The sequence below is a fragment of the Rhea pennata genome, chromosome 2 (assembly GCF_028389875.1).
Source record: "Rhea pennata isolate bPtePen1 chromosome 2, bPtePen1.pri, whole genome shotgun sequence".
NCBI classification, from domain to species: Eukaryota; Metazoa; Chordata; class Aves; order Rheiformes; family Rheidae; genus Rhea; species Rhea pennata.
In genome coordinates this window covers 21,949,236-21,973,984 of record NC_084664.1, presented here as the reverse complement: position 1 = coordinate 21,973,984, position 24,749 = coordinate 21,949,236, and the positions used below count along the sequence as shown (strand labels likewise).

Sequence of the window (24,749 nt, the reverse complement as noted above, 5' to 3'; positions counted from 1 at the left end):
GCACTTTGGCAAATTGGTCTCCCCTTTCCTCCGAGCACTCAGGGCCTGAGGCAGTCAGAAAAAAGCCTGGGGCATCTCAGGGCTAATGTGGAGCCCTGGTCACAGAGCCAGCAGGTCTGAGAGCACAAGTGATTCCAAGGAGGACTCTTTCCAACCTCTGGAGCAGCTCGCATGGAGCAGGCCTGTGTAATCAGCTCTAGGCAAGCTGCAGCCAGAGTCCCTAGGCTTCACGTATCTGCCAGCAATCCTGTTTTCAATTAAAATGGTATTGTCAGCCCTGCAGGAATAAGTGCAATACCAAGCTGCTATGAAATTTATGTCTATTTGTCCAGATGCACCTGTACCTGTATCCAAGGACCTAGGCGCCTCCTGGCAAGTAGAAATCAATGCCATGGTCTCTCTGAGTTTCCCTTTGAAACTCTTTGCCATTAAGATGTCATAACAACAAAAAAGAAATCTATGAAAAAGGGCTTCTTTGCCACTTGCCAAAACTCAATGCATGCCCACAAATTTATCCTAGAAAAGCACAGGCTTCTCTGGTATAAAATTGCGGTCATGTGCTGCACATACTGGGTTGTAGGGGAATACAACTGATGGCCAGGATCTTTAGATACAGTGTTAAGAGGACAGCTGGGTAACTCTGTGTTTTGCTGTGTGTACCCAAACTGTCTTTCTAGACCTTGCTAGGTACTGTTCCAAATTTCCAATTTTCTTGCTTGAGAGAAACATTGGGTACATGCCCAATTTTCTTGCTTGAGGGAGTTAGTTGAGTTTTCGTAGAAAAGGATCTGTCTAGGATTGTGAAATGTAGAAGATCAGAGCAAGATCAGGGCACCAGAATCCTAGAGGGACGTGGGATGAGACACACTGATGGTGTAAGTTATCTTGTGTGTGATCTACTTTCTAGAGGGTAGCGTGCAAGAGACAAGCCAAAAGAGATGTCTAATCTGTGTCATTGATATTTTCTGTATCTGCCTCCAGCTAGCTGCAGGACTTAGTTTTCTTCTGGTATTCTTTCTCATTTCCTATTGACCATTCTACTTCAGACTATGAATCAGTCTATGATCTGGAGTTATTTATTCAAAACTTCTTTAGGTTCCAAGTAGAAATGAATCCCTAATTTTATTTTAGTCCTGATATTATTACAGATCTTTCAGTCAGCCTTTCTGCAGGTCTGTGCTGGTAGGTTTGTACTATGAGCTTTCATGCCACTTGCTTTTGCAATATATGTCTTCACTCATTGCTGTGAATATTTAATTCAGCCTCAGGGGCTGAAATTCATTACTATCTGTCGGTTGCTGTTTGCTTATTTTACGTGAAATGAGCCAGCTATGTCAAGCCTGTTCATAGCCCATGCCTCAGAAAAGACTATAGCCAAAGCTGGCACCTTGCTGGCAACAGCCTCAGCAGAAGAACCAAGGAACTGAGGAGCTGTAAAGCCTGACATAAACTGACAAAAATCTTAAGGAGCTCTGATATGTTAAATATCTGAGAATCTCCGCCAAGGACCTTCTAATTCCCAAATGTGAAGCAGCAATCAGCAGGGTAACTGTTCAGAAGGGCACTTGGGTGCGTTTTGATTTTTTGTGTGTGGGGGGGAAGTGATACTTTTTTCAAAATAATTTTCTTTTACTGTTTAACAACTTTTGTTACTATAACTTAATTTTAAAGAAAGATTACTTAGCTATATTTTTACAAACCAGTCTGAATTTATTGGGTGTTTCATCCCAAGTCACAAAGTTTGCTTTCTCTGATCTTGCCATTAGATTTTTTAATTGAAAATGCCACTAGTAATTGTTTCTTCTAACCTTAGCAGAATATTCAAAGTAGGCTGTAAAATCTAGTCTATATTTACCACATAAATAGAAAATAAACTGCTCATTGCAAAGTAATTTCTCTCTGCATGTGAAATGTTGCAATCAGCTCCTATCTCCTCCACACCTGTAACTTCACCTGGTATTAAGATTCTTTCCAAGTATTCTTTGATGGACTACATCATTTCTACATAGTTCATGCTAAAAATGTAATTTTCTAGCAGTGATGGATGACCAATTATTTATTTATTGAGTCTTGGGGTTTTACTTTCCAAAATATAATTTTAATAGGCATTACACTAATTAATATGCATTTACTAGACTTTGAAGATTAACTGCTAAGGGCAGAACTCTGACTACTATTAAGAAACAATCTTCTAATATCAATAATTATCTGTTTTCTGATTTTTTCTCAGATGAAGTCTCTGCTGAAATTACTTCAGTGATATCTGGAATCCTCAGATTTCCTTGGTTGCAGTCAATGAGGCTTTTGGCCTTATAAAGGCAAGTGGAAGGCTCATTAATCAGTTAGGTTTTACTGGGAATATAAACATGTTGAGTGTCACTGTTAAGCATTACACCTGTATCAGTTACTTTTGTTATTTGTCACATTTTTCTGATAGTTTATACCTATGTTCTTGGATAAAGTTGAAGATTACGAAATGATGTGCCACTGATGGAAAGCGCCACCCACTCTTTAGTAGAAGAGCCCACAAAATATAGCTCTGGATGATTGTATGGAAATGGTCAAAGACATGAGAATCGAACTGTTGTATTATTCTTCACTCTTTTCTATCCAGTAAATAAGACTTTTGCAATTACCTGTAGCAGGCCACAGCCTTTGTATCAACCGACAGTGTAGGGTCTCAGGACCTGCCTGGGCTTGTGTTGTCCTGTTGTCAGATTTAGGTTATTTAACAGGCACTGAGGAGTGGAACAATTCTTTTGCCTCTCATTAGGATGGCAACCCCTCAAAAATTTATGAATTTGGCCTGGCTTAGAACTTCTCAAGACTATTTTTTTTCTAAATATTCTGATAATATTCAGCTAAAAATCTTCATTAGAGTTGTTTAATGAAGCTACTGCTCACACAGTTAAAACATACATACAAGATTTATGTATTTTGGGTAATCCTTCCTGATGTACTAGGTATCCAACTGATAGCAGCTGTTGAGCATTTTAAATCAGTCAGGAAAAGCAATAAAGATCTGTTGTCAGACTTGAAATAACCTGTTGTTATATATAACCATTACATTCATTTTAAACTTTTTAATTTAACAGAAGCATCCAATAAGTCTGACAATAATTGAAAACTATTGCTGCTGATGGTAGGCAATAAATAATGTGAAAAATAACAGCCACTCCAACTTTGGAAATGAACAATCAGTGATATAAAACCTCAGTTGCGCCTTTGTCAGCTGCCTGACAACGTGCAGTGCATCTCACAGAGGTGTGGATGGGATGAGAAATCTTTTCTCTTTCTCTTTTTTTTCTTCTCTTTTTTTGAAACACTTGTAACTGCATTCACTTCCAAAACAAAGTGATCTTTAAAGTAGTTTCCCTTGCTGCAGAAGGGTGCAGCACTCCTGTGGTGGTGAGCCCTTGCCATAACAACTCCTCTAGCATCTCTGCTCTGAGACTTACAGGAAAATCTAGTGCTTTCCTAAGCAGCCCCTGCTCCCATGATTGCTTTTCTAATGAAGCAGCTGCACACTCTTTGCTTAAACCCAGGTGCAATAGGTTAGTACCACAGCACTATCCCAGTTACTGTGTACAGTACCAATGACTATCGCCTGTGGAGAAGCAGCAGGTTGGGAAAGGGCTGTGGAAGGAAGGGTGGTTACTCAGGAAGATCTGGAAGGTGCAGGTTAGACTAAAGTATTTTGAATGTTTAGACTGGGAGTTGTTGGACTTAATTCTTTTCCCTATGAATGGAGAGATCAGTGTGTTTCAACCATCTCCTTTGCTGATGGGACCTTTACCTAGGAAGGGCATGAGAGGGTTTTTCTTCCTTTTCTTTTTTTTCAGTATTCTTTTCTTATCCTATTGATGACCTTCCACTCTAGGTACCGTGCAACAATAATAAGAAGTTGGGACCAGACAAGAAGGGTATGTGATATTTACTAATAACTTCTGTTGATTTGTGAGAATATTTTATATTTCATGTTAACTTGCTAATGCATCTGGACTGAGATATATATTCATTTAGGTTAGATTTTAGGATTAAAGGGGTCTGCAGAAGCAGTTAAATCCCTAGACTTAAATAATAATGGCTGGAAGCTAAATCTTATTTTTTATAATGGTAGAATACAAAAATAATAAAAAAGTTAATAAGATCAGTGATATATTTCCTACATTTCCTCAAGATATAGAATAGATGCAAATATTAGATAGCTTGAATTGAAAAGTGCTTTCTGTAAATAACTAATGTTGTCTGGATTGTGTTAAGAAGCAGCTAAGCATTTTGGACTCGGGGTAAAGCTGCTCTATTAAGATAGCACGTGGTGACCTCTTTGTTTATTTTAATTTTGTCTTTTTTTCAAATGAACCACCTACTCTGAATTCTATACAATTTGTGTAAGTGTTAAGCTTCTACCACTGATCTTCCAAGTGCTGTGATTCCTTGGACTCTTCCCAAATCATGCGCATGCTTTTTCCTGTATTACTTTATAGCATAAAGTTCAGCTTTGCGTTAATTGCACTGTATGTTTTGAAGGAGCTAATTTCTGATAAGAGTGTCACCTTTTTGGCTAACCTCTCCCAATTTCAGAGCTGAGAAGTATCGCTATGTTGTTTTGCTTTGTGAAATACTATTTCTTTAGTTGTCAAAATACTCCCCTTATATTAAACTTTCACTTACAATGATGGAGAAAAGTTACCTATTAATATTAGATTTTGTTTAACCTTCTTTGTCAGCTTGTGTCAGAGCAGTTTAGAATTGCTCGGACCGTTTCTCTATTTGTTGAGGAAATTGAGATAAATGGGAGTCTTGAGTCTTGGGAGAAAGAAAGAACCAACTTCCTGCATCGTTTGTCTGGATTGACTTCCAGAAATGCGCTTAGGAAGTATAACTGTGCTGAAATTTTAATTAACAGTGTCATGCAAGAGACAAGCTCTAGTCAAAATCAAAACTGGAAAACCTTATGGATAAATTAAAAGTACAATTTTCTGGTTACTAACGCATAGGCTCTGTTGAGACTCCTTAGACTTCAGCAGCTTTTGGGGATGTCTCGGGACTGAACAGAAATACTCCTGCAATTGCAGCTCTGGACTGTGCTGATCCTGGCTCTGTGGGCATGCAAGGTGAGCCTAGGGAGATGGCTTTCTTTCAGCTGTCCTTCTGATTCTGTTGCTGTTCCCAGCTAATGTTGTGTGACAAATGTAATAGACAAAAACAGGCAGCCGGATCGTGTGAATGCCTATAAATTATAGTAAAATCTGAGCTAGTTGTATTAAGTTTGTTCCATTGCCAGTGGAAAACCCTCAGCATCTCTGAAGGAGTCCTCTTACCTGGAGAGAGATATGCAGATGACTTGTCCTGGGTCATTGCAAATGACTGCCCTGTTACCTGTAGAGCCCCTGGTTGCTAGTTCAGACCTGAACAACCAAAGGTAGATTAGATGAATCCTCCAATGTATATGGTTGTGAAGGACAGAAAAAATGCTGAAGTTGTTTCCAGTTTGATCTTTATAATCATATTTTCTTTCCAAAGTGTTGGAGAAAAGAAAGGCCTATTGATATTTCATGAGGTAAAGGGAAGGTTTTAAGAGCCATTAAGCTTGTTTGCATCTCAGCTCCAGTGAGGGATGCCTCATCGAAGCAAATCTCACAGCTATTCCTGCTCGCTGTATGAGCCAAAGCAGAGCAGCCCAGGAGTGTGTGAAATGGATTTGAGCTCCTGGAGGTCACCTAATGCACCTCAATACTTATTAGTATAAGTGTTCAGTCCACAGGACCAGGTTAGAGCTGCTCTGAATTAACCTCCGCGTGAAATTTGTATAATCTGAACAGATGTCCTCAGCCCCAAGGGTTCACTCTACAGCTCTGCTCCTGTTGGAGCGTGCTACTCTTGAAAGTAGTTACAGCTGAAGAGGGCTTAGAGGAACAGGAAGCTTTCTTGTATGTGGTGGAAGAAAGGCTTTCCTATGGACTTTGAGAAGACTGCATGAGGGTGGCAGGTATTGAAAGTTGTTGGAATGGAAAACGTTTAGAGAAAAACAACTTCTTCCTCTCTTCCCTATGTCTAACTTCCCTGCAGAAGGGGGTAGGAGGTAGCAATGTTTTCTGTCATTTCAGAAGTTATTCTAGTTCATAGTTTGTCTTCATATGCTTTACAAATGAGAAGCATTTTTATTATTCCCCCCCCCCCCCGCCTTTTCTTAGGTGGGAAGAGGAAGAACAATTCTACTGAACTCTTGTCAGATGAAAATTAAAATATATTTCTCCCCTTAAAATTCCAGATGTGAAAACAAATTTTAGCACGTGGTGTGCATTGGGTCAGATTGATTTTTTTTTTTTTTTTTTTTGCCTCTCCTTGATTTTTTTTCTTCTTCTATCTGCATTCCTGAATGGTTTGCCATTACAAAGGTAGAATTTATACTACCAAAAGTTTTCCTGAGGTGTTATCTTATTTAAATTTGACCATCTAGGTCTTTGATTCAGCTCAGTTTTATCTAGTGTGCTATACTTTGTACCACCCCGCATTAACAGTATGAACATTATTTAACTGAAAGGAGATAGTATGCAATTATAGCCTTTCACGTTATTGCTTTCACCTTTCACTCTTAAATACTGATCTTAAATACTTAAATACTGATCTGTCAGGGGTTACTGTAATTGCTTGTCTTTCATTAGCAGAGGTGGTTCAGTTCCGATTTGATAATTAAAATCTAGAGCTGCCATACAATAGTACAGATAGCATATTCTGGGAGGTTAGTTCTTAGTATGAACTGCTGGCAGAATAATTATGAATTCTTTCAAAGACACAACTTTATTTTAGCGCTTTTCTTAATTAAAAGACAAAATTGTTTTTGTATAAAGGAACTTGGAAGACTATTTCTGTTGAAATTAATGATGTTTACTAAAACTGTATACTAGGGGAAAAATATATTAAAGGCATATACATTGCTGCTGTAATACTTTTACAGTCTTACCCTTTTAAGGTTGTGTTAAAATTGATGAAATTTCAACCACTCTGAAGATGTTGCCATATATCCCATTAAGTATGTTCTTTTTCCCCCAAAATAAAATAGTACTAGCAGCAAATTTTTAACACTTTTTTTTTTTTTCAGATGATGAAACTAGTATTTCATTTTATTGAGTTCTCTCCTCTGTCTTATTTGTTGGTAGTAATTGATAGTACAAAAACCTAATGAAGAAAATTTAATGTAGAATTGCTAACTGCTACCTGTTTTTTACTGAAATAGATAACTTTCTGTTGACATGAAAAATAGACATAAAAATATAAAACAGTTCTGTCACTATTTTAGAATCTGTTTGGATTTATTAAGATGTTGTAGATATTTAACTTGGAATGTGAGTTTTAAGAAACATTTGTCCAACTGATTTAATTAAACAAGTGAAAAGGCTGAGAGGGTAATCTTATTTTCACTTCCAGCTAATGTATTCTGAGTTGGCTTAAATGAAATGAGATAGGTTAAACCAGATTAAGCCTTCTTTGAGGCAAATCATGCAGGTTTTCTTATTTGACTTTTTTGTTGTTTTTGAGAACTTGGAAAATAGGTACGCTGCCTGAACTCTGCTTGTTCTCCTTCTAATTTCTCTGCAAAACTTCTGTTGTGTCAGAAAATCTTTGTTTATTGCCGGTCCTCCTCCTCATCTGACACTTTTCTTATTTTCACTGGTTTAGAGATTTTCAAACTGTCTGTTCCTCCTCTTCCTTGTTCTTGATTCCTCTTTCTGCTTTCAGGGGGCTGCTTTTGACTTTCTCTGAAAATCTTCTCTTCTTGATTGTCTTTTGTTGCTTTTTATGTTTCTCAGAGCTATAGGAAAATGTGTTCCTCTTGATCTTAATAAATGAAATGGCTGATACATACTCAGGAAACCCTCATTCCTTGTATATAGCCACATACTTGCACCAAAGACAACTTCCCTTTGTTAATCTTCCCTACAATGCATTTTTCTTCACTGAAAATTGTTATCTAACGTGTTATATGCTTTCTCAAAATTTGACAATTTTTTTCATTCTTTCTAGTGCTGCTTGAGAATTAATGATGATTCTGACTCACTGGGTTATACTATTTTCATTCTTATTTCTGTATTAGAGTATAACAAGATTGGAAAAGAATGCTACTTTTCATTAAAAAGTTTTTCCAACTTACAAAGTTTGTACACAGACTTTACCAGAGTAGAACAGCTTGGAATATTGTGGAAAAAATTAAATGTTGGAAGAACATTGAAGTCCTGCCATCGCAAAGCACAAGTGCTTGAAGGGAAGTTGTCTGGTTTTGTATGTGAATCTCTCCTGATTTTTAAAAGGAGTGACAGGTTAGAGAGAATGATGTAGGGGAAAAGAAGGGATGAGATTAAAATATTGTACATTGGAGAAAATGCTCTTGGAAAACAAAGCAGCTGAACAGCATCCAAAAGATTGTAAAGGCTTAAAATTTTTATGAGACTTATGAGATTTTATACAGGCTTTTCTATAAGCTTCTAACCTAAGCTACTGTTATGCAAGTGAAGCAACCATTTCAATGATGCACATTCTTGATGAACTCATTAATATATATTTTAATGAACTCTTAGCTAACTACATTTGTTAGTAGTTCTACTTTTCTTCAGGAAGTACCTTGATTGGCTTACTGGCCTAAGGACAAAGTCTTAAAATGAAGCACACAAAATGCCATTGTCACGGAAGCATGGTGATGAATTGTATGGATTTGAACCAGATGAACTGGAAAATGCTTTCTAGGCATAAATGAAACCTTTATTAAATAAGCATATCTGTCTCTAGTGTTGGAAATAATAGGAATTTGCAACAAACTTTGGACTTTTAGAGTATTTTTCAGTGTCCCCTGTAGGCTTTGCACCTCAGCAGGAGATTTCTCACATTAAAAAAATAATTCTGCCACTGTACTTTGTAATGATTTACTGGTCTCAAGAGCAGGTTGCCAGTCTTGCTTTGAAGTGCCATAGCACTTGTGCTTTCTTACCAACATATTGTAGTTACAGAAATATACCTTGTCTTAATTCTGCTCACTGGGGCTAACCGGCAAATTGAAAGCATTCAGTGGTACCTGTGTTCTGTCCTTTCGCCCTTGGAAATATGGGGATGGAAAAGATCTCTGGAGCGGCAGTCATCAGTTATATACGGTCACTTTGACAATTATTCAATACTTTTAGTTAAGTAAAATTGTTGTTAAACGAAACTAGTTAGCTCTCTTTCTTCCCATCTCTCCTATTAAAGGAGTGCCAGAAGGTTTTGCATAATTGTCAGCCTAACTGAGACTATTTTCACACCCTTTTGCTTTGGGCCAAGACTGCTGTTCACCTTTTGCAGTAACCTTCTCTTTTGACTCTCCCTCTCCCGCTCCCTCGGGCTTTGATGTCTAAGGTACTTTTTAATATGCTTGCTCTCTTGTGTTGCTAGACTAAACAAACCAAGTTATTTCAATCTTCTATACAGAGCTGGCTTTCTACTTCCATGGGCTAGGAGTTCTTCGGAGACTTTTGGGATCTCCTCTTTTTGATTTGAGTTCTAACATAAGTTCAAGGCTTACCCTCACAAAAATTCTGTCACAGCTGGTTGATTTTAGTAAAAAGTCATGGTTTCAGCAAATCAATGTTTTAATTTAATTTGTTCATATGTTGGTTAATGTGTTAAGCAAAATATTTAATTGTAGATGCTTTCATTTTGATTTCAAAATGACTTATTTGCTTAAAATATTAATCAAATCAAGCTTAATAGAAAGTAGTACTACATGAAGCAAGATTTCTATTGCGTAAGCTAATTACTGTAGTAAGGAAATATGAATTGTTTTGAAGGCTTCACTTCACAAAGAAACCTTCTACCTGTGAGTTCCTATGTCATTTATCCAGTTCTTGGCTGTACCAGAACAAAAGTAGCTGTTATTTGTACCTTGTTAATCATATTTCATTTTTTAACCCCAGTTATTGGAGACTGGTGACTGTAGGAATTTGAATTCATTGGATTTTGCTATGAACTGGATATCTGAATTTACTTGTTGAAATGACATTTCTTTTGATGGTATATCTCACTGGCTCAGATTTCCATGATACTTTTCTATGGACACTTACTTTTCTTTGCAGTTTCCATGACTTTGTTCATGACTTCCTTACTCTTTGTTCTGGTTAGTGGCTTTTGGAATCAAAATGTAGATACTTTTAGTCAGCTAAGTTGTTTATTTGGGGATTTCATTAAATGCACAGTAAAGTGTGGCAATGAATTTTTCTTGGAAGTGTTTTGTATTTCATAAGAAATCCTTCAGTCCACACATCCCCTCCCTCCCAATTTTGATACTCTAGGATTTCAAGTTATTGTGCTAAACTGTGCTGAAAACTGTTGTACAACTGAGTCACCTAAGTGATGAGTACTTAAGACAATTCACTTTATACTGGTTATTTTCAGAAGATATCTATAAGTGCAGCCCACCTGACAGCTTCACAACTGAAATTAGATAAAAGGCAAATAAACTGATTAAGGTTCCTATAAAATAGCATAAATCTGTTGGGATTTCAGGACCTAATTTTTTATTTATTTGTCACTTTTTTTCCCTTGAAAAGTGATCAGTAACATCACTGTTGAGCTGAGGCTTAGTTTTCAAGCTAGGACCAGAAGCAGAAAGGTTACCAAACTGTGGTATGCTGAACACTGCAAGACCGTTGCTGGTGGTCCTTGGAACAAGGTGAAGAAATTCTGTTAACTGTAAATATGAGAATTCTCTCGCATACCAACTTCTGGAATTACCAACTCTTTGAAATTTACTTCTAGCTTTGTGGGGCAGAGATTTAACAACGTGCTTATTGTAAGTATGCCTCAATGCACATGAACACATTCTCATAATTTAAGATGACTGTGAAATGAAATATCTGGGAATTTCTCAGAGCTACTCTTTGCATTTGTATGACCTTAAAGCTGGTTTAAATCAGTTTATTCTACTTAAGTGCAAAGCTTCAGAAATCACTTTATTCAAAGATGGATGAAGTTGAGCAATAAAACCTACCTTACAATGGGTGCCTAGTATGAATTTGGGGGAGAGCCAGGTTTCTATCAGTTACCAAGTCAACACTGATGACTCAGTTCTCCAGAGCCTGGATTAAAGTCTTTAGAAAACCTAAACTCTGAGTTTATCTTCCTCCAAAAGAATATGAGGGGTGATTTCTCTGAAATCTGCCTTTCTCGGTATGTTTGCTGATTGTAAACTAACCTCTGGAGGTTTCCTGTAACTTTAAGTCAAGTGGTTGCTTCTGTTAGGGCATTGAGTTCTGTCTCTTATACTGATAGAATCTGCTTGCATGGTTTCGATCACGTTATATGAAGATACTTATGTAATGCACACCTGTTAAGTGTACCATATAAGGAAGTGTAACTGTATTTACATGATGCAGATCCACTTCTTGGGATAGCGTCCCCTAAATATGGATTCCTGGAATGAATGACACTTCTGACAAACTCTGTTCTTGTTTGCATGATCATATTGGTCACTGTTTATAAGGATTCAAATATAGCTCCCAGGTAGCTCTTAAATTTTTCTGACCTTGGGTATCTTAGTAGTAGGGCAAAAGATTATTATTATTATTATTTTACAGAAAGTACTGGAATTTAGCTGTCTCCGAAAAAGTGAGTATTTGGGAAGTATTTTTTTTTTTTTTTGAGATATAAATTTTACTATTAAAAATCAGGTACTCGATCTTTTTTTACAATTGTAGCCCACACTAGTAACAAGTAGATATCAGATCCAGCTATCAGCATCTCCCTCAAATTCTCGTTCCTTCACTTGATCAGTCAGTTGCAATCTCTTTGTAAAATCAGCATAGAATTTGTTAACTGTTTCTACATCTGATGTATGCTTTTTTTTTTTTTTTTAAAAAAAAAGCATTTTACCAATTTCCTCTGAGAAGAGAGATCTCTAATGAATGTTGGTCATTCAGTAATTTTGCTGTGTTATCTTGTAATTTTCTTATCAAATATATTTGCAAGCTATCAGGCCATAAAATCAGTCAGTAAGTTAATGATATACACTTGACTTGCATAGCATGCACCACCATTTTAGTCATAAAACCATGACTAAAAATTCAGTTAATAATTATCTAAAGATGCACCAGGTTGAAAGTTGCCATTTCACAGAAGCCATGTTTTAGGTAGGCTGCAGACTCTGAAAGCGTGATTCTGAAAAAACTTATTTTAAAGTGATATATGTGAATGTTACTTTTTCAAGGATGCTTCATGTCAAATAGTGGATAAAGTAAATCTTTTCCAAGTGAAAACTTGGGTAGTAGCATAGCCAATGAACAAGTTCACATTCTTCTGTGTGTCCTATTGTTTTGCTCCGGTGGCTATTTGGTCATCTGCAGGACCTGAGTTGCAGCGTGGTGATGGCTCCTCTGCTCCATCTGGGGAATTGTGCGTTCTCAACAACCAGTGTGGAGGCAGCAGTGATGAAAAGCAATGTGAGTCTCGGGGGGGTTCACTGTAAGTGCAAAACTGTTTGATAACTGAACCTGGCAGCAGTGAGTACTGATCTTTCGTATTAGAAAAATATTAGGAAACTTTTTTTTGTCTCCTCTTCCATCTGATTTTCTAAAACTCAGATTTGATCTGTTTGATTTTTCAACCTCTATACATGGCACTTCGTTCATAAATTTTCTTACTGATACTATGTAGCAAAGTAGCTCCTTATCCACTTTCAGTTCCCTGGAAATTTAACAAATATCACTTTATTTTAATTCCTATTAAAATTGTATGCTGAAATTCAGATTTCATATAAAATATCAAAGTGTAACCAGCAATGGTATACTTGCAAACAACAAGTCAATACAATATTTTTTTTCCAGATAGAAGGTAGAAACTTTTTTGAATTTATGAACAGATAGCCTAACTTAATCTTTGCCACGTTGACAGGAAATGAATTGGTAGTTTCCACTTCCCTTAGAGGAACTGAGGGTATGTTTGAACGGATGTAGTCGGAGTAAATTTGCACCAGAAATATGCTATCTCCGTAATAACGTAACACAAAACCTTTTTGCAAGTGATTTCATAGGATACATAAGGTAGTCTTGCTCTTTGAGTGTTTTTGTTCTGGAGTAAAAAGATGAGTTTGAATTTACTGAAACTCTTAGTTTTAGCTAAAAAATTGGATAACTTCTCCCACTTACCATGCAACAAAGGTAGCATTGTGGGGTTTTTTTTTTTGGTTGTTTAAATTTTTTTTTTTTTTGGTTTTAAATTTAAGTGCAAATAATTTTTAGATGAATCTGTGTGGTTTTCTCCTGCACCCTGAAAAATCCCAATTAGAGCAATGATGTGGTGATTATTTTTAGTTCATCAGTGTGTTAGTGATCAGTGCATTCAGCTGGAATCTTGGAGAAAGAGCAACAACTTAAATCTGAGTTCCTCATATTACAGTAGTGTGCCAAAATGCCTGGGGTTTTGCTCATGCCAATAAGACCCTTGGTTTCATCCAAATATGATGTCTACATGTCTGGTATTGGAGTCCAGAATCAGCTCTAGGATATTTGATTTTTGTTTCTCTACAGATAAGACAATTGTTAAGATTGTATAGGATAATAATACATGTCATAATATATTTTAGCTGGTATAATAAAGTTAAGGTAGAAATGGGTGAAGGTTCCACTGGCTGACAACTATGTATCTTCAATCTCCTGTTGTGTGACTAGCACATCTAAATTTAGTGTATTTTCTATCTCTTGTACAGGACATGGCTATATGTTACACTTCACTGCATAGGCTTGAAATTCTCATTGTGCTTGGTCCTGATTTCATTACACTTCCTCCAGCAGTTTCTACAAGGGTTACAGAATAAGCAGCAAGATGCAGTGCATGTTTTTCCAATAATTTTTGCAGAAGCTTTTTACACTTGTTAAGCAACATACTGCTATAGACTAATAGTGAAATTAAGGGTAAATGTCTGGTTTCCAGAAATTGTAGCCTATGGGCTATGTAACAAATATAAATACCAAATAATGTTATATTTAATAGGTGCAGAACTGGACTCTGAATTGCAAGTTATGGATTCTAGAACTGCTTGGATCACAGTCCGGATTACACCACTAAAGAATTTAGTTCTTGGTCACAAAGAACTAATGTTGATTTGAACACTTTTACCAAGTTATTGTTTTCCACTTCAGCTCTGCAATCCAGTGTTCATGATAGATCTCTGCTGTTTTCATTGGGTTCCACTCAGGTTGAAAGCTCTTTCTGCACTGAAAATTTCTCAGGGTTGGAATTTCAGATGACTTATTGTCATTTTGGACTTTGAACTACTCTTGCAAAATGTTCACTTGAGGACGAAATGATAAATAACTACTCTTAAAAATGTTTTGCTCCTTGGTGGTATCTAATGGTTAGGTGATAATTTTCTGTGCCTGAAATGATCACATTTCCAATAATTTGAAAGGAACATTTCATGCCTGGAATAGAACCTTATGCTATAGTTTTTCTGAGATGTAGACTTAAAGTAATCAGCAAGCAGTAAGTAAAACTTAAGTGTTTGCTTTCTTTACAAGAAATTCTACAAAAGTATCTGGAACATCCCTCACACTTCTTTCTTTTGGCCTCTTCCTTTCAAAGCAATAACTTTTTTCTGAAATAAAGATTTACAGAAGTAAAAATGATGTTGGATTGCTTTCAGGTTAGATGTTCTGTCAAAATGAATATATCTTTTAAAACTTAAATTAATCATGAATGATCAAGGTTTAAAAGGAGACTGTGCTTATTAGTTTGTACTTGTTGATTTTAAATTTTTTCAACCATGAGAAAATTCGTGTAAAATTATTGTGCATCTTTTGGGCATTTTATGTAACATGAAGTGGATATGCTCCAGCAGTACTTGCTTTTGATGAAACATTGATGTGCTTTTCTGTCACTTAAAGAGCTGGAGAATGAAAAAGCAATAAAAAGTTGGCTGATGAATCAGCCAATCTGCACATTAACTTGAGTCTTAAGTGCTTGCATGAATTATGTTTTTCCTCTTTCTCGCCTTATAATTAACTGTTGCAGTAAGCTGTTGTGAATATGAAAGCCATGAAATTGGACATCGTAGTGTGACTATAAATGCAGCAGTTGCAACTTTATTTAAAATGACTAGTGAACTGTGGCAACCTAGAATATAGAATAGTCTAAAAGTGTCCTCAGTGGGCCTGAAGAGAGCGTTAATCTGAGAGGGAGAACAAAGGCTCTGTAGTTCTTGCATTCAAAACAGAAATCCTGATTAGAAAGCAGAGCCTCAGCCTGCTCTTCTCTGCATCAGGCGAAAAACAGATGGACTGAAAGATGCCCCACAGTGTGTGAAATCTGAAGACAATCTTGTATAATGCCCTGCTGTTCAGGGTGAAGTTGCAATAAACCTACTGTCTCTCTCTCCTTCCCTCCATCTCTTCTTCATCTCAGCCTCCCTCCCTGTAGGGAATTATTTATCTGGTAGCATCCCCATCTCAAATTCCCTGGAAGAACTTGTCCACCAGACTGGATCCAGCACCAGAAGGACATGGGAATGTGAAAGGGTGGGAGAAGCGGTCCTTCCCCATCACATTAGAATGTGAGAAAAGGTCAGTGGGAAGACAGAGGGAGGAAAATAAGTGTTCTTCTGCAGGCTCACTCTGAGGACTTCAGATCTTCTCTTAAGTGTTATATGCGTTAATGCAGTAGCTTAGTAAGCAAAATGAGCACTGGTGAACCTTGGAATGCAGCAGATGACAAGAACCTCACCTTTATGCCCTTAGGCCCAGTGGCGTTTCTGGGACTGGGCTTGTGCTCTGAAGTCCACAAAATGCAAGTTTTGATATGATTAAATAAACAATAATGGAATAAAAACATTTTTACCATCTGGTTATTTCCTTGTGTTAAGTTTTTATTTCTCTATGTAAGAACCCTGGGTAGGAATGAAGAGGTAGTGAAATTTTTCAGCTAACAACCACGGTATATTTAAAGAACTGGTATGTGTATAAGCTATACAAGGTTTTACAGCTTCCTACAAGCTACATACCTTTGCGGAGAAAAAGGCGTATGGTATAACTAAAGTGATATAACGTAAACGGACTGTTCTTCTCACAACATTCATTCTCTGTCCTTTTCCCACTGCACTGTTTTTTTTTTCCTCTTTGTTCTTGATATAAAAATTGTAGTGTTTCCTCCCCCCCCCCCTTTTTTTTTTGTAAGATATCTTTTAGAATATTTTTGGAGGTGCTAATTTAATTACAAATAGTGGTTAAGAATGCATTACTTCTGTTTCTGAAGTTTCTGAATTTACTTTGAATTATACATGTGCCCAATAAGTCAAAGCATTCTTTGCATAGAACTTCTGGATTATTGTTATTATTATTATCTTTAGGTTTACTCTGTGAAAAGTGTGACTTTGAAACTGATCTGTGCAAAGTCTTTCCTGAACTGAATTTACAATCTGGATGGATTAGAAGAAATGGCCGATCTGGTATGGGATCACCTTACTCTGACCATACTGGGAATGACACTGGTAAGAATCTTCATGTCCTTTGAAGGAACCACAGGCTTTTACACATTATGTATGTCTCTATTTACTTAAAATTACTGTTTTCTTGATAGTTCAGTTGGTTTCAGCCACTTACTTTTTTGAGATAAAATAGAGAGATGTCAGGGCTTTTAGGTGATTGTAATTACAATGGCTCAGAATTCCAGGAAAAAATGAATTGTTCTGGAAAGCAGCTCCGGTTATATCTTTTGAGAAATAATGAATCATCAAGACTTATGCTGATATGCAGAACTCTTTCTGAGTCAGCTCTGCCTGCTTTGGAGATACCTGATTATAACTTCAGTCCTGATAGTTGCATACTTTAGAAATGAGAATAGGATCCCCCACTTTATGAGATGTTGGGGGGTGGGTGTGGGGTGGAGAGCTAACTTATGCAGGCATCCAAAACCAGCACAAAACTGAACCAAAAACTTGAAGCATTTGTTACAGAGCAGACAAAGCTGCTTGGTTGTAAGGAAAGAGATCACCTGTATATTCCTATTCACTTGTCCTGTGGGTTCATTCAGCATTGTGTCTGCCGTATCTAAATTAAACTGCAGCCACATTCATGTATGCTATTTTTCTGAAAAACAGAAAGCATGAACACTGGTAGCTGTTCTGCTTGATGAGAGTTTGCACTCAGACTAGAGAACTGAATGGCTATGGAGAGCTGAGCGTATCCAGTTATTTCAGTTTCCTACCAAATGAGAATGGCTAAAGTCTAATCTTTCATTTTCTGAGTGCTGGTTCCAACTGCCTAGGAAACACTTATCTCCTTATGGTATCTCATAAAGTCAACCCACTGCTGGAGACTTAGCAGGAACTAAAGTTTTTCCTTTTTAAAAAAAGAACTGCTTAAAAAACAGAAAAGACATTGTGTGGTGACAATAGAGTCCTATCGCATATTATTAAAGGGAGCTATTCCTGCTATCGTGGTAAGTAATTGCACACACTTTAACAAAAAGAGCAAAGTTCATGAGGTAGATGTAACTCCTTTGAAGATTTACGTAATCATTTACTAGAACCCAACTATTTCTCTTTAGCTTTCTCTCTCCCCATGGTTCTTAGTTTCACTGATAACGTAGCTGGACAGACTGGTGAAAACTATTTTATAGAGCTGTTTTTAACTCATTGAAATTTTTAATCTATGTAGAGTTTAAATGTAGATTTACCTTTTTAAAAAAGTTTTAAGAAAATTACTGTTTATGACCCATCTGTGTAAGACCATCCTGTGGCAGATGAAACCTGATTTGGCATATGAATCTTAAATACATTTGTCTTTAGAGAACTAAAAGAAAAGTTAATGTTTAAAGTTTTATGGAAGTGGAAAAACTGATGAAATAGATTAGAACTAGGGATAGGGCTCCTGTGCCACCAAGTCACCATCTGCTGCGTGTGGAAAGAGTATTCTTGAAGCTGGCAGGCTCTGAAAGTGCTGTCTGAGCAGTCATGAAATGCCTAAAAGGTAGCGGGGAGCACAGCCCCTGCTCTGTTAGCAGGCTGCAAAATGCTCCTCTGTGAGGGATTGCTCAGTTGGCTCCAGCACTTGAGCTAGTCATAGTGTCCCTGGTCAGTGCATTTCCAGTTGCACCCAAGGATGAGAGGTCAGTGTGGATAGTTTGATGTAATTATTTAGATGTTCTGGTACGATCTCTAATACTTGGTTTCTGTAGGGACATCTTTATTCTTACATTTTTATTATTATTATTGCTTTGTCCCACCTCTCTTTTCGTTTAATGTCTTTGAACTCTTCATGCTCAGGAAGGACAAAATTTCAGCTAGCAATATTTGATATCCTAAAAACTTGTAGTAGCCCTCCATCTATTATGAGACCTAAGACAGTCTTGACTAGTCCATCAAAGAGTGATGGCAGCCAGGTTTCACTTATTCCTGTTGAGCTGTTAAAGCTTTTCTTTACATAAAAGTACATAAATTCAGACTAGATCTGTGACTATAAAGATAATATTATCTTTACTGATAGCATAGAAAGTCTGACCAACGCTTTGTATGAGGAGAGGACAATCCTTCCTCTAGAATGCAATTTCCTGAGCAGCCAAAACCCAGGCCCATATTTAAGTTCTATGCAGAAGAAATTTTTTTTCCAGAACACAGGAACACCACAGTCTCCTCTTCCATCTTCTCGAGCAATGCTTCCTTAAAGACTTGAACTGTAGTAATAAATCTGTTTTGTTGGCCACAATGGTTGTTCTCTTTTTATGCATGAAATATGCAATCTGTTCAATAACTGATTCAGGTTCTTTGACAGGCTTATTTAGCTAGTCCTAGCTTTGTTCAGAAATTTGGCATTTAGCAATTGAGCATTCAGGCTATCTACACATGAAATATTTTGGAAGCCTACTTGATACTTCAGCTGAAACCTAAAGAGAAGTGCTGTGTCAATATGAACAGAAGCTCAGCACACAATGGGCACAATCGTGGTGTGAAACTCCTCCAAGGAAACACTTCTGGCAATTATTTTTCATTAATAATTGGTACCTGTGTGTATGTTGTTATTTTACGGGTATCTTTCATATATATATTTTACAAGCTGCTAACGTTTTTGATTCTTCTTAATAGCTTATTTCCTCTCATTGCCTTCTGAAATGGGAACCTCTTCTGCAATTTTAAGGAGCAATGTTTTCCTTCCGACTGACAAGGAACATATTTGCCAGGTATTTTGATATATATAGTCCTTATATTGTACCTTTTGTCATAGTGCTTACCTGGAATAATCACTTTTTTTTTTTTGTCCTAGATTAAGTTTTATTATTGGATCAATCAAATGAATGCAACATTGATGGTGGGGCTTCAAAAGCATTCTGAGGATACTATTAGAAACATCTGGCAATATTCAGCAGAATGGGAAAATCGGTGGAAAGCAAATACGATCACAATCAATAGCACTGAAAAGTTTGAGGTTGGTAAATAAACTGTGTTTTCTAATAAGGCAAACTCGAGGAAGATATTTATCTTGTATATGGAAAGCATTATCATAAGGTAGAGGAGAGAAGCCATTTGGAAGCTCATAAATGACACTAACAAATATGACTTGTTCATATCTCAGCGGTGTTAAAACTAACAGCAAATCTCATTTAAACTGTGCATATATTTAAAATAAAGCAATCATTCTCACTGAATCATAAATTTGTGCCTGACCATAGAGAAGATGCATTATGAGCTTAACTTTGATTACTGTTTTCTCTTAGGCTCTAGCCAACTGCACTGCTAAACTGGAAGCTCAATTTAAAAATATTTTCTGTCAATTTTTACAGGCATATTCCTGGTGACAAACTTTCAATGCAACTATTCATTATGGATTTACTATCCAATGTGGCTTTGAGCATTTGTCACAGAACATATGCATGTAGTTCTATCTTGCTCAGAATTGCTGAAAAATAATGCAAGTCTCATGGATTATTTCAATATTTTTGTGTATTCGTTTACACAAAACATTAGCACAAAAAATGTGAGTTGGGGTGATAGTATCATGGATAATGTATGCTCATTATTATACAAAATACTGGAGGGGAATGAGGGAGTACAGAAGCAAGCTGCAGATATTTCCTCCTACAGCAGTTACTGCGAAGAGCTGGTTAGCGTGCCGACCCAAAGGCACTCTCAGGGTAAGCACAACCTCATTGCAATAAACTGTAAGAGTAACATAATTATCTGACTTGCATATATAACATTGTGCTTAAGGACAAAAGATTGGAGATTTTCAAGGTAATATTTGTCTGCTCCACATTGATAATATATATTATGAAATAAATGTATCTAATTCAGCACAAGTAGTTATCTGTTTACCTATTGGTATCTTGCCTCTGTCTGAGCTGACATACAAGAATGAGATTTTATTGGCAAGATTTACCTCTATAATACTTTTCCATCTCTGTTGTTCAGAAAACTGACTGGGTCTGGAGATAGTTTTTATGATATGGAGTCTTCTGCCTCTAAATTGTTGAATCAAATCTTAGATGGTGGCTAGGGCTGGCAAACATTGTTATCCTTTGGCTTCTGTAAAGAAAACTGGGCACAGTCTAGCTTCAGAGTTGCAGATGTCACACTTACTGCAGGAATAATTCTTACCAATGACTGAAGGAATGTAGCCAGGCACCTTACCAAACACCTAGGCTGAAGCTGAGCAACTTGTCCTCTTCTGTGGCAAGTTTTCCCTCCAGTGGCATCTTGCAAGATGTTGGTCATGTGAATGAACACAATTCAGTTGACCTTCTGAATCTGTTCCTTTGAAACAAGGTCTTCAGCCTATAGGGATGTCTGTGGCACTTTTTCAAGAGCGGTAAAGTTGTGTGAAAAGAGAGTAGGAAAAATATAGTGAAGTACTAGTTTATTGAGCATAGTAGAAAATTTCTATTGCAACAAAACTGTTAACATTAACTCTTTTCTGCTTCAAACCATGGCAAAATAATAATTTCTAACCTTATTGTGGACATTCATCAAGACTCTCCTCAAGAAATTGTCATGTTCATTGAATTTTGATGATAAGTTCTTATAATTAGATAAACCTTTTTAGTTAAGTTTCTAACAAATTTTGAGATGGGAAAAATAAAATTTTTCATGTAATTCCTTGGAAAAGGATGTTTGAGAAATTTTCCCCCAAACTTTCCAAACATTTTTGAAATTATAATCTTAATTGAAATTAGTCATAGCTGCTTACTCTTTGCCTATTTTGACCTTTTGCTGCTGCAACTGGATTCTGTACACATGGGGCTACTTGCAGAGGGAGCCCAATACTGCTTTTGACCTACCCTAATAGCCGTGCTGAAGCTGCATATTTGCCACAAATGGAACTGCAGCATTAATTTGTTTTGCTGGCTATAGATAATGTACATTAAGTAACATTTGTTGATTGTTATGGCAAGTCAAGGCTGTCATAAGTAGACATTTCTGTTAAATTTTACTTTTTTGGACTGAAAAACTCTAGACTTTGTGAGAGAAGAAAATTGAGCAATCTCTTGGATATCTGTGCTAGGTAAAGTCTGGATAATTTTTTTTTCTTTTAGACTTGAGCAGCTGGAGGTATCTAATACGAATTTCTGTCATCATGGTGTGTGGGGGTGAGGAGTTAAGAGGAAGAAGAGTTAGAATCAACTTTTCTGGAGTTGAGTTCAGAGTTACAGCATTGCCTCTATGGCCAGTTTAGTCTGTGGTAAAACTCTCATAGATTTCGGGGCACCTTCCTCAATCCTGTACTTCAACATTGTATTGAAATACTTTTATCAGAGGAATTTCCCTACATGCTCAGACCACTAGGGGATGTTGAACATATACAACTCCCATTTCAGAACAATTGAGAAAGAAAAAGAGTGAAAATACGTAGAAGCTGAACTTGTCTAATCCTTTGTAATGAAAGTCCACAAATTTTAGCAGTTAACTTAACTTAAAATCCCGGATTAGTTTTGAGTTGTTCTTTATCCGCTTTTGCCATCTCTGATTTCTTCTATGCAACAATTTGCTCAAAATATTATAAACGTTCAAAAATAATCACTTTTACTAGTACCTCTTCTTTCCTTCTACTCTTCCCACTCTTGAATCATGTAAGTCCTAAGAGCCGAAATTATCTATAACACTTTGCAGTGAATGTTAGTGTTCCATTAATTGTTGTTGGCTGATTAGGTTGCAGAAAGAGCTATGCTTGCAGTGCTGTTTTTAATCTGAAATAATTGAGATCTATATCATAAATGAATTTTGAGGTACGTCTTTATACTTCACATACACTCTGACCAATATTTTCTTTTTCTGAGAATGATTTTTCTTTAAGTAACTTTTGTACTAGTCTCATTTTACTTCTAGAATGTCCTTCTGTTCTGTGGAGATTTTCTGTCTTTACTGCATCGTTACAGTTAAATTAAGATTAAAATCTAAAGAGAGATTAACCAGCATAATTCAGTTTTTCTGTGAAACTCCAGTAAAGTGAAGCAGCTCTGAATCCAAATTCACTGACCTGGGAACTATAGTTTATATCTTCCCCATTTTGCTAATCAAACCAGTCAAAATACGATGCTGGATGTGACACAAGTTTCTGAGCTTTGAGTGCTTGCCATTGGTCAGCAGCGAGCTCTTGGCAGAGACATACATAGTGTATACTTTTAAATCTTGTCTTTTAAATTTGTGATTTTTATTGTCTTCACCTTGCATACATACCATACAGGTACATAATGCATCATATTATTGAGTATTTTGCATGTTCCTATAGAATACGGACTTAGAGACACCTCCGATTTTCGCACTATCAAAGTGAGACAACACCTCTTCAGTATTACGTATCTCACCTCTCTTAAAAAATAAGTTCCAACCATGAAGCTGCAACTACAAGCTACGTATGTTTTTTTTTTTTTTTTTTTTAAATGCAGTTAACTGGATTTCAACTTCACAATGAAGACTCATTGTGAAAAGGTCAAAAATGTATTACTCAATATCAAATGCTTGCCAAATACTAGTTTTCTATTTTATACTTTAAAGCCATACACAATATTGTTTAGAAACTTATCTGAAACCATATAATAATAAAAATGGGAAATAGAAATATATTAATTGCCATTCTACCGGTGCTGTCACTGAAGTATATATTATCCACACGTGTTGTTGCAGCAACTTTCAACATTTCAAAATATTACTATTATGGAACTAATCAAATGTGCAAATTTCCAAGCTACTGCATTTCACTCTATAAACATCTAATTGACTGTGATATGCTGACATTAATATTTTGTACAGCGTAGTTATTTTTTCCAATTAGACAGTAACATGAAATGACACAAACATTATAGCAAAAGATTTTCAGCCTTTTCAAACAAAAATTGGTATCAGGATTGCCCCTGTTCCCTCATACTTATTGAGATTCAAAGAACTGCATTTTTCCATTGAATTTCTTGAATCAGACGATGCATAATTTCACAAGATGTCATTGTTTCTTAACAACACTATGTTAGAAAATACAGTTGTTTCACGTACCTGCTAACACTGCTCTTTGGGAATGTTTGTTAGAGAAAGTGGTTCCTGGCCATTGTTTGCTGTACTGAAAAAAAGGTTCAAATGAGACACTGATTTCCCACTGGTGATGTGGCAGAACAATCCCACTTTCCACTGGTTGTACAATGCCAGGATCATTTGACTTTACAAGCTATAACGCTTCTTGAACATGTCTAGTTTAAAAAACAAACAGGAAAAAACATGCTCCCTCCCCCCCTAAAAAAGAAGAGACCACTAAAACCAAGAGGAAACTCTTGTTCAAGTTTTCAGGAGTCAGTTAACTATTCTTTTTCTGTAGTAAGGCAGAAACATAACAGTCATCTTGGCTGAGTAGTGTAATCCCGCACTGTGGAATACTATACTCTAGTTGATAATACCTCTTTGCAAAGTTGCCACTGAACTATAAATTTAATATTTTAAATCTCATTATCTAGCATTTTACTGTACATTAAATATACTTAGAGATACAGTCTGACTCCTAATATTGTGCCTCCAAGATGCTGTAAGAGTGAGGTGGCAACATCCTAAGACAGGGCTTGGAAATAGAGGATGTTATTTGTACACTTATTTCCAGGCATTTCACTTGATGAGAAGGCTGGACTTCAGAAACTCTTTTCAATAGTCAATGGAGAAAGAAGGTAATTTGGTGTAATTCAAAGAATACGTACCAGTTTCCCGCTCTGAAGCGTAGCCTGTCTTCATACCTTACCCGCATTTGCCGCTAACATTAGGTGGTGTGAATAGCCCCTTCTTCCCAGAGTTGTGGTTATTGAGTCTGCTTCCACATCACTGCAGAGCAACTGGGGTAGTCTTCAAAATAGCCTACATCACAATTTGCCCCTTAATACAAAATGTAAAATACTTCTAGCTTTAATTACATAGAATATTCTGGCAGGAAAAAATTCTTGTTGTAGTGTTGGAGCAGAAAAACTGAGTTTTGTTTTTCAAATCGGGTTCTTCTCAAAGTCCATTTTAGTTAAAAACATGTTGATGAAAGGCTTCTAACTGAAATGGTGTGTTTATCCTGACTTTGCTTTATATCTGTATGTAAATTTTAGAAACAGTAACAAAAGATTCACATTTTCAGTCTCTGGTGGAAGAATGGCTTGATAATACACAAATTTTCTGTTTCCTAATTATCATGATTCCTCTTTTAATTTTAATGTATTTTACTGTGGTTTCCAAGAGACCCTGTTTTTAATTAAATGCAATTTTGTTTTTGATTCAGACAGAAGATTAG

The 24,749-nt window shown here is 36.5% G+C and overlaps 1 protein-coding gene across 1 annotated transcript in view; it reads left to right on the top strand.

Moving 5' to 3' along the window:
- Window positions 1–12,301: 12,301 nt before the first annotated feature.
- MALRD1 (MAM and LDL receptor class A domain containing 1) overlaps window positions 12,302–24,749 on the top strand; it is a 278,695-nt gene continuing 266,247 nt past the window's right edge. Inside the window, exons 1-4 of the mRNA XM_062567604.1 lie at window positions 12,302–12,479; window positions 16,364–16,504; window positions 19,097–19,191; window positions 19,275–19,436. Coding sequence (XP_062423588.1) covers window positions 12,302–12,479; window positions 16,364–16,504; window positions 19,097–19,191; window positions 19,275–19,436 — 576 coding nt within the window. The remainder of the gene's footprint in view (window positions 12,480–16,363; window positions 16,505–19,096; window positions 19,192–19,274; window positions 19,437–24,749) is intronic.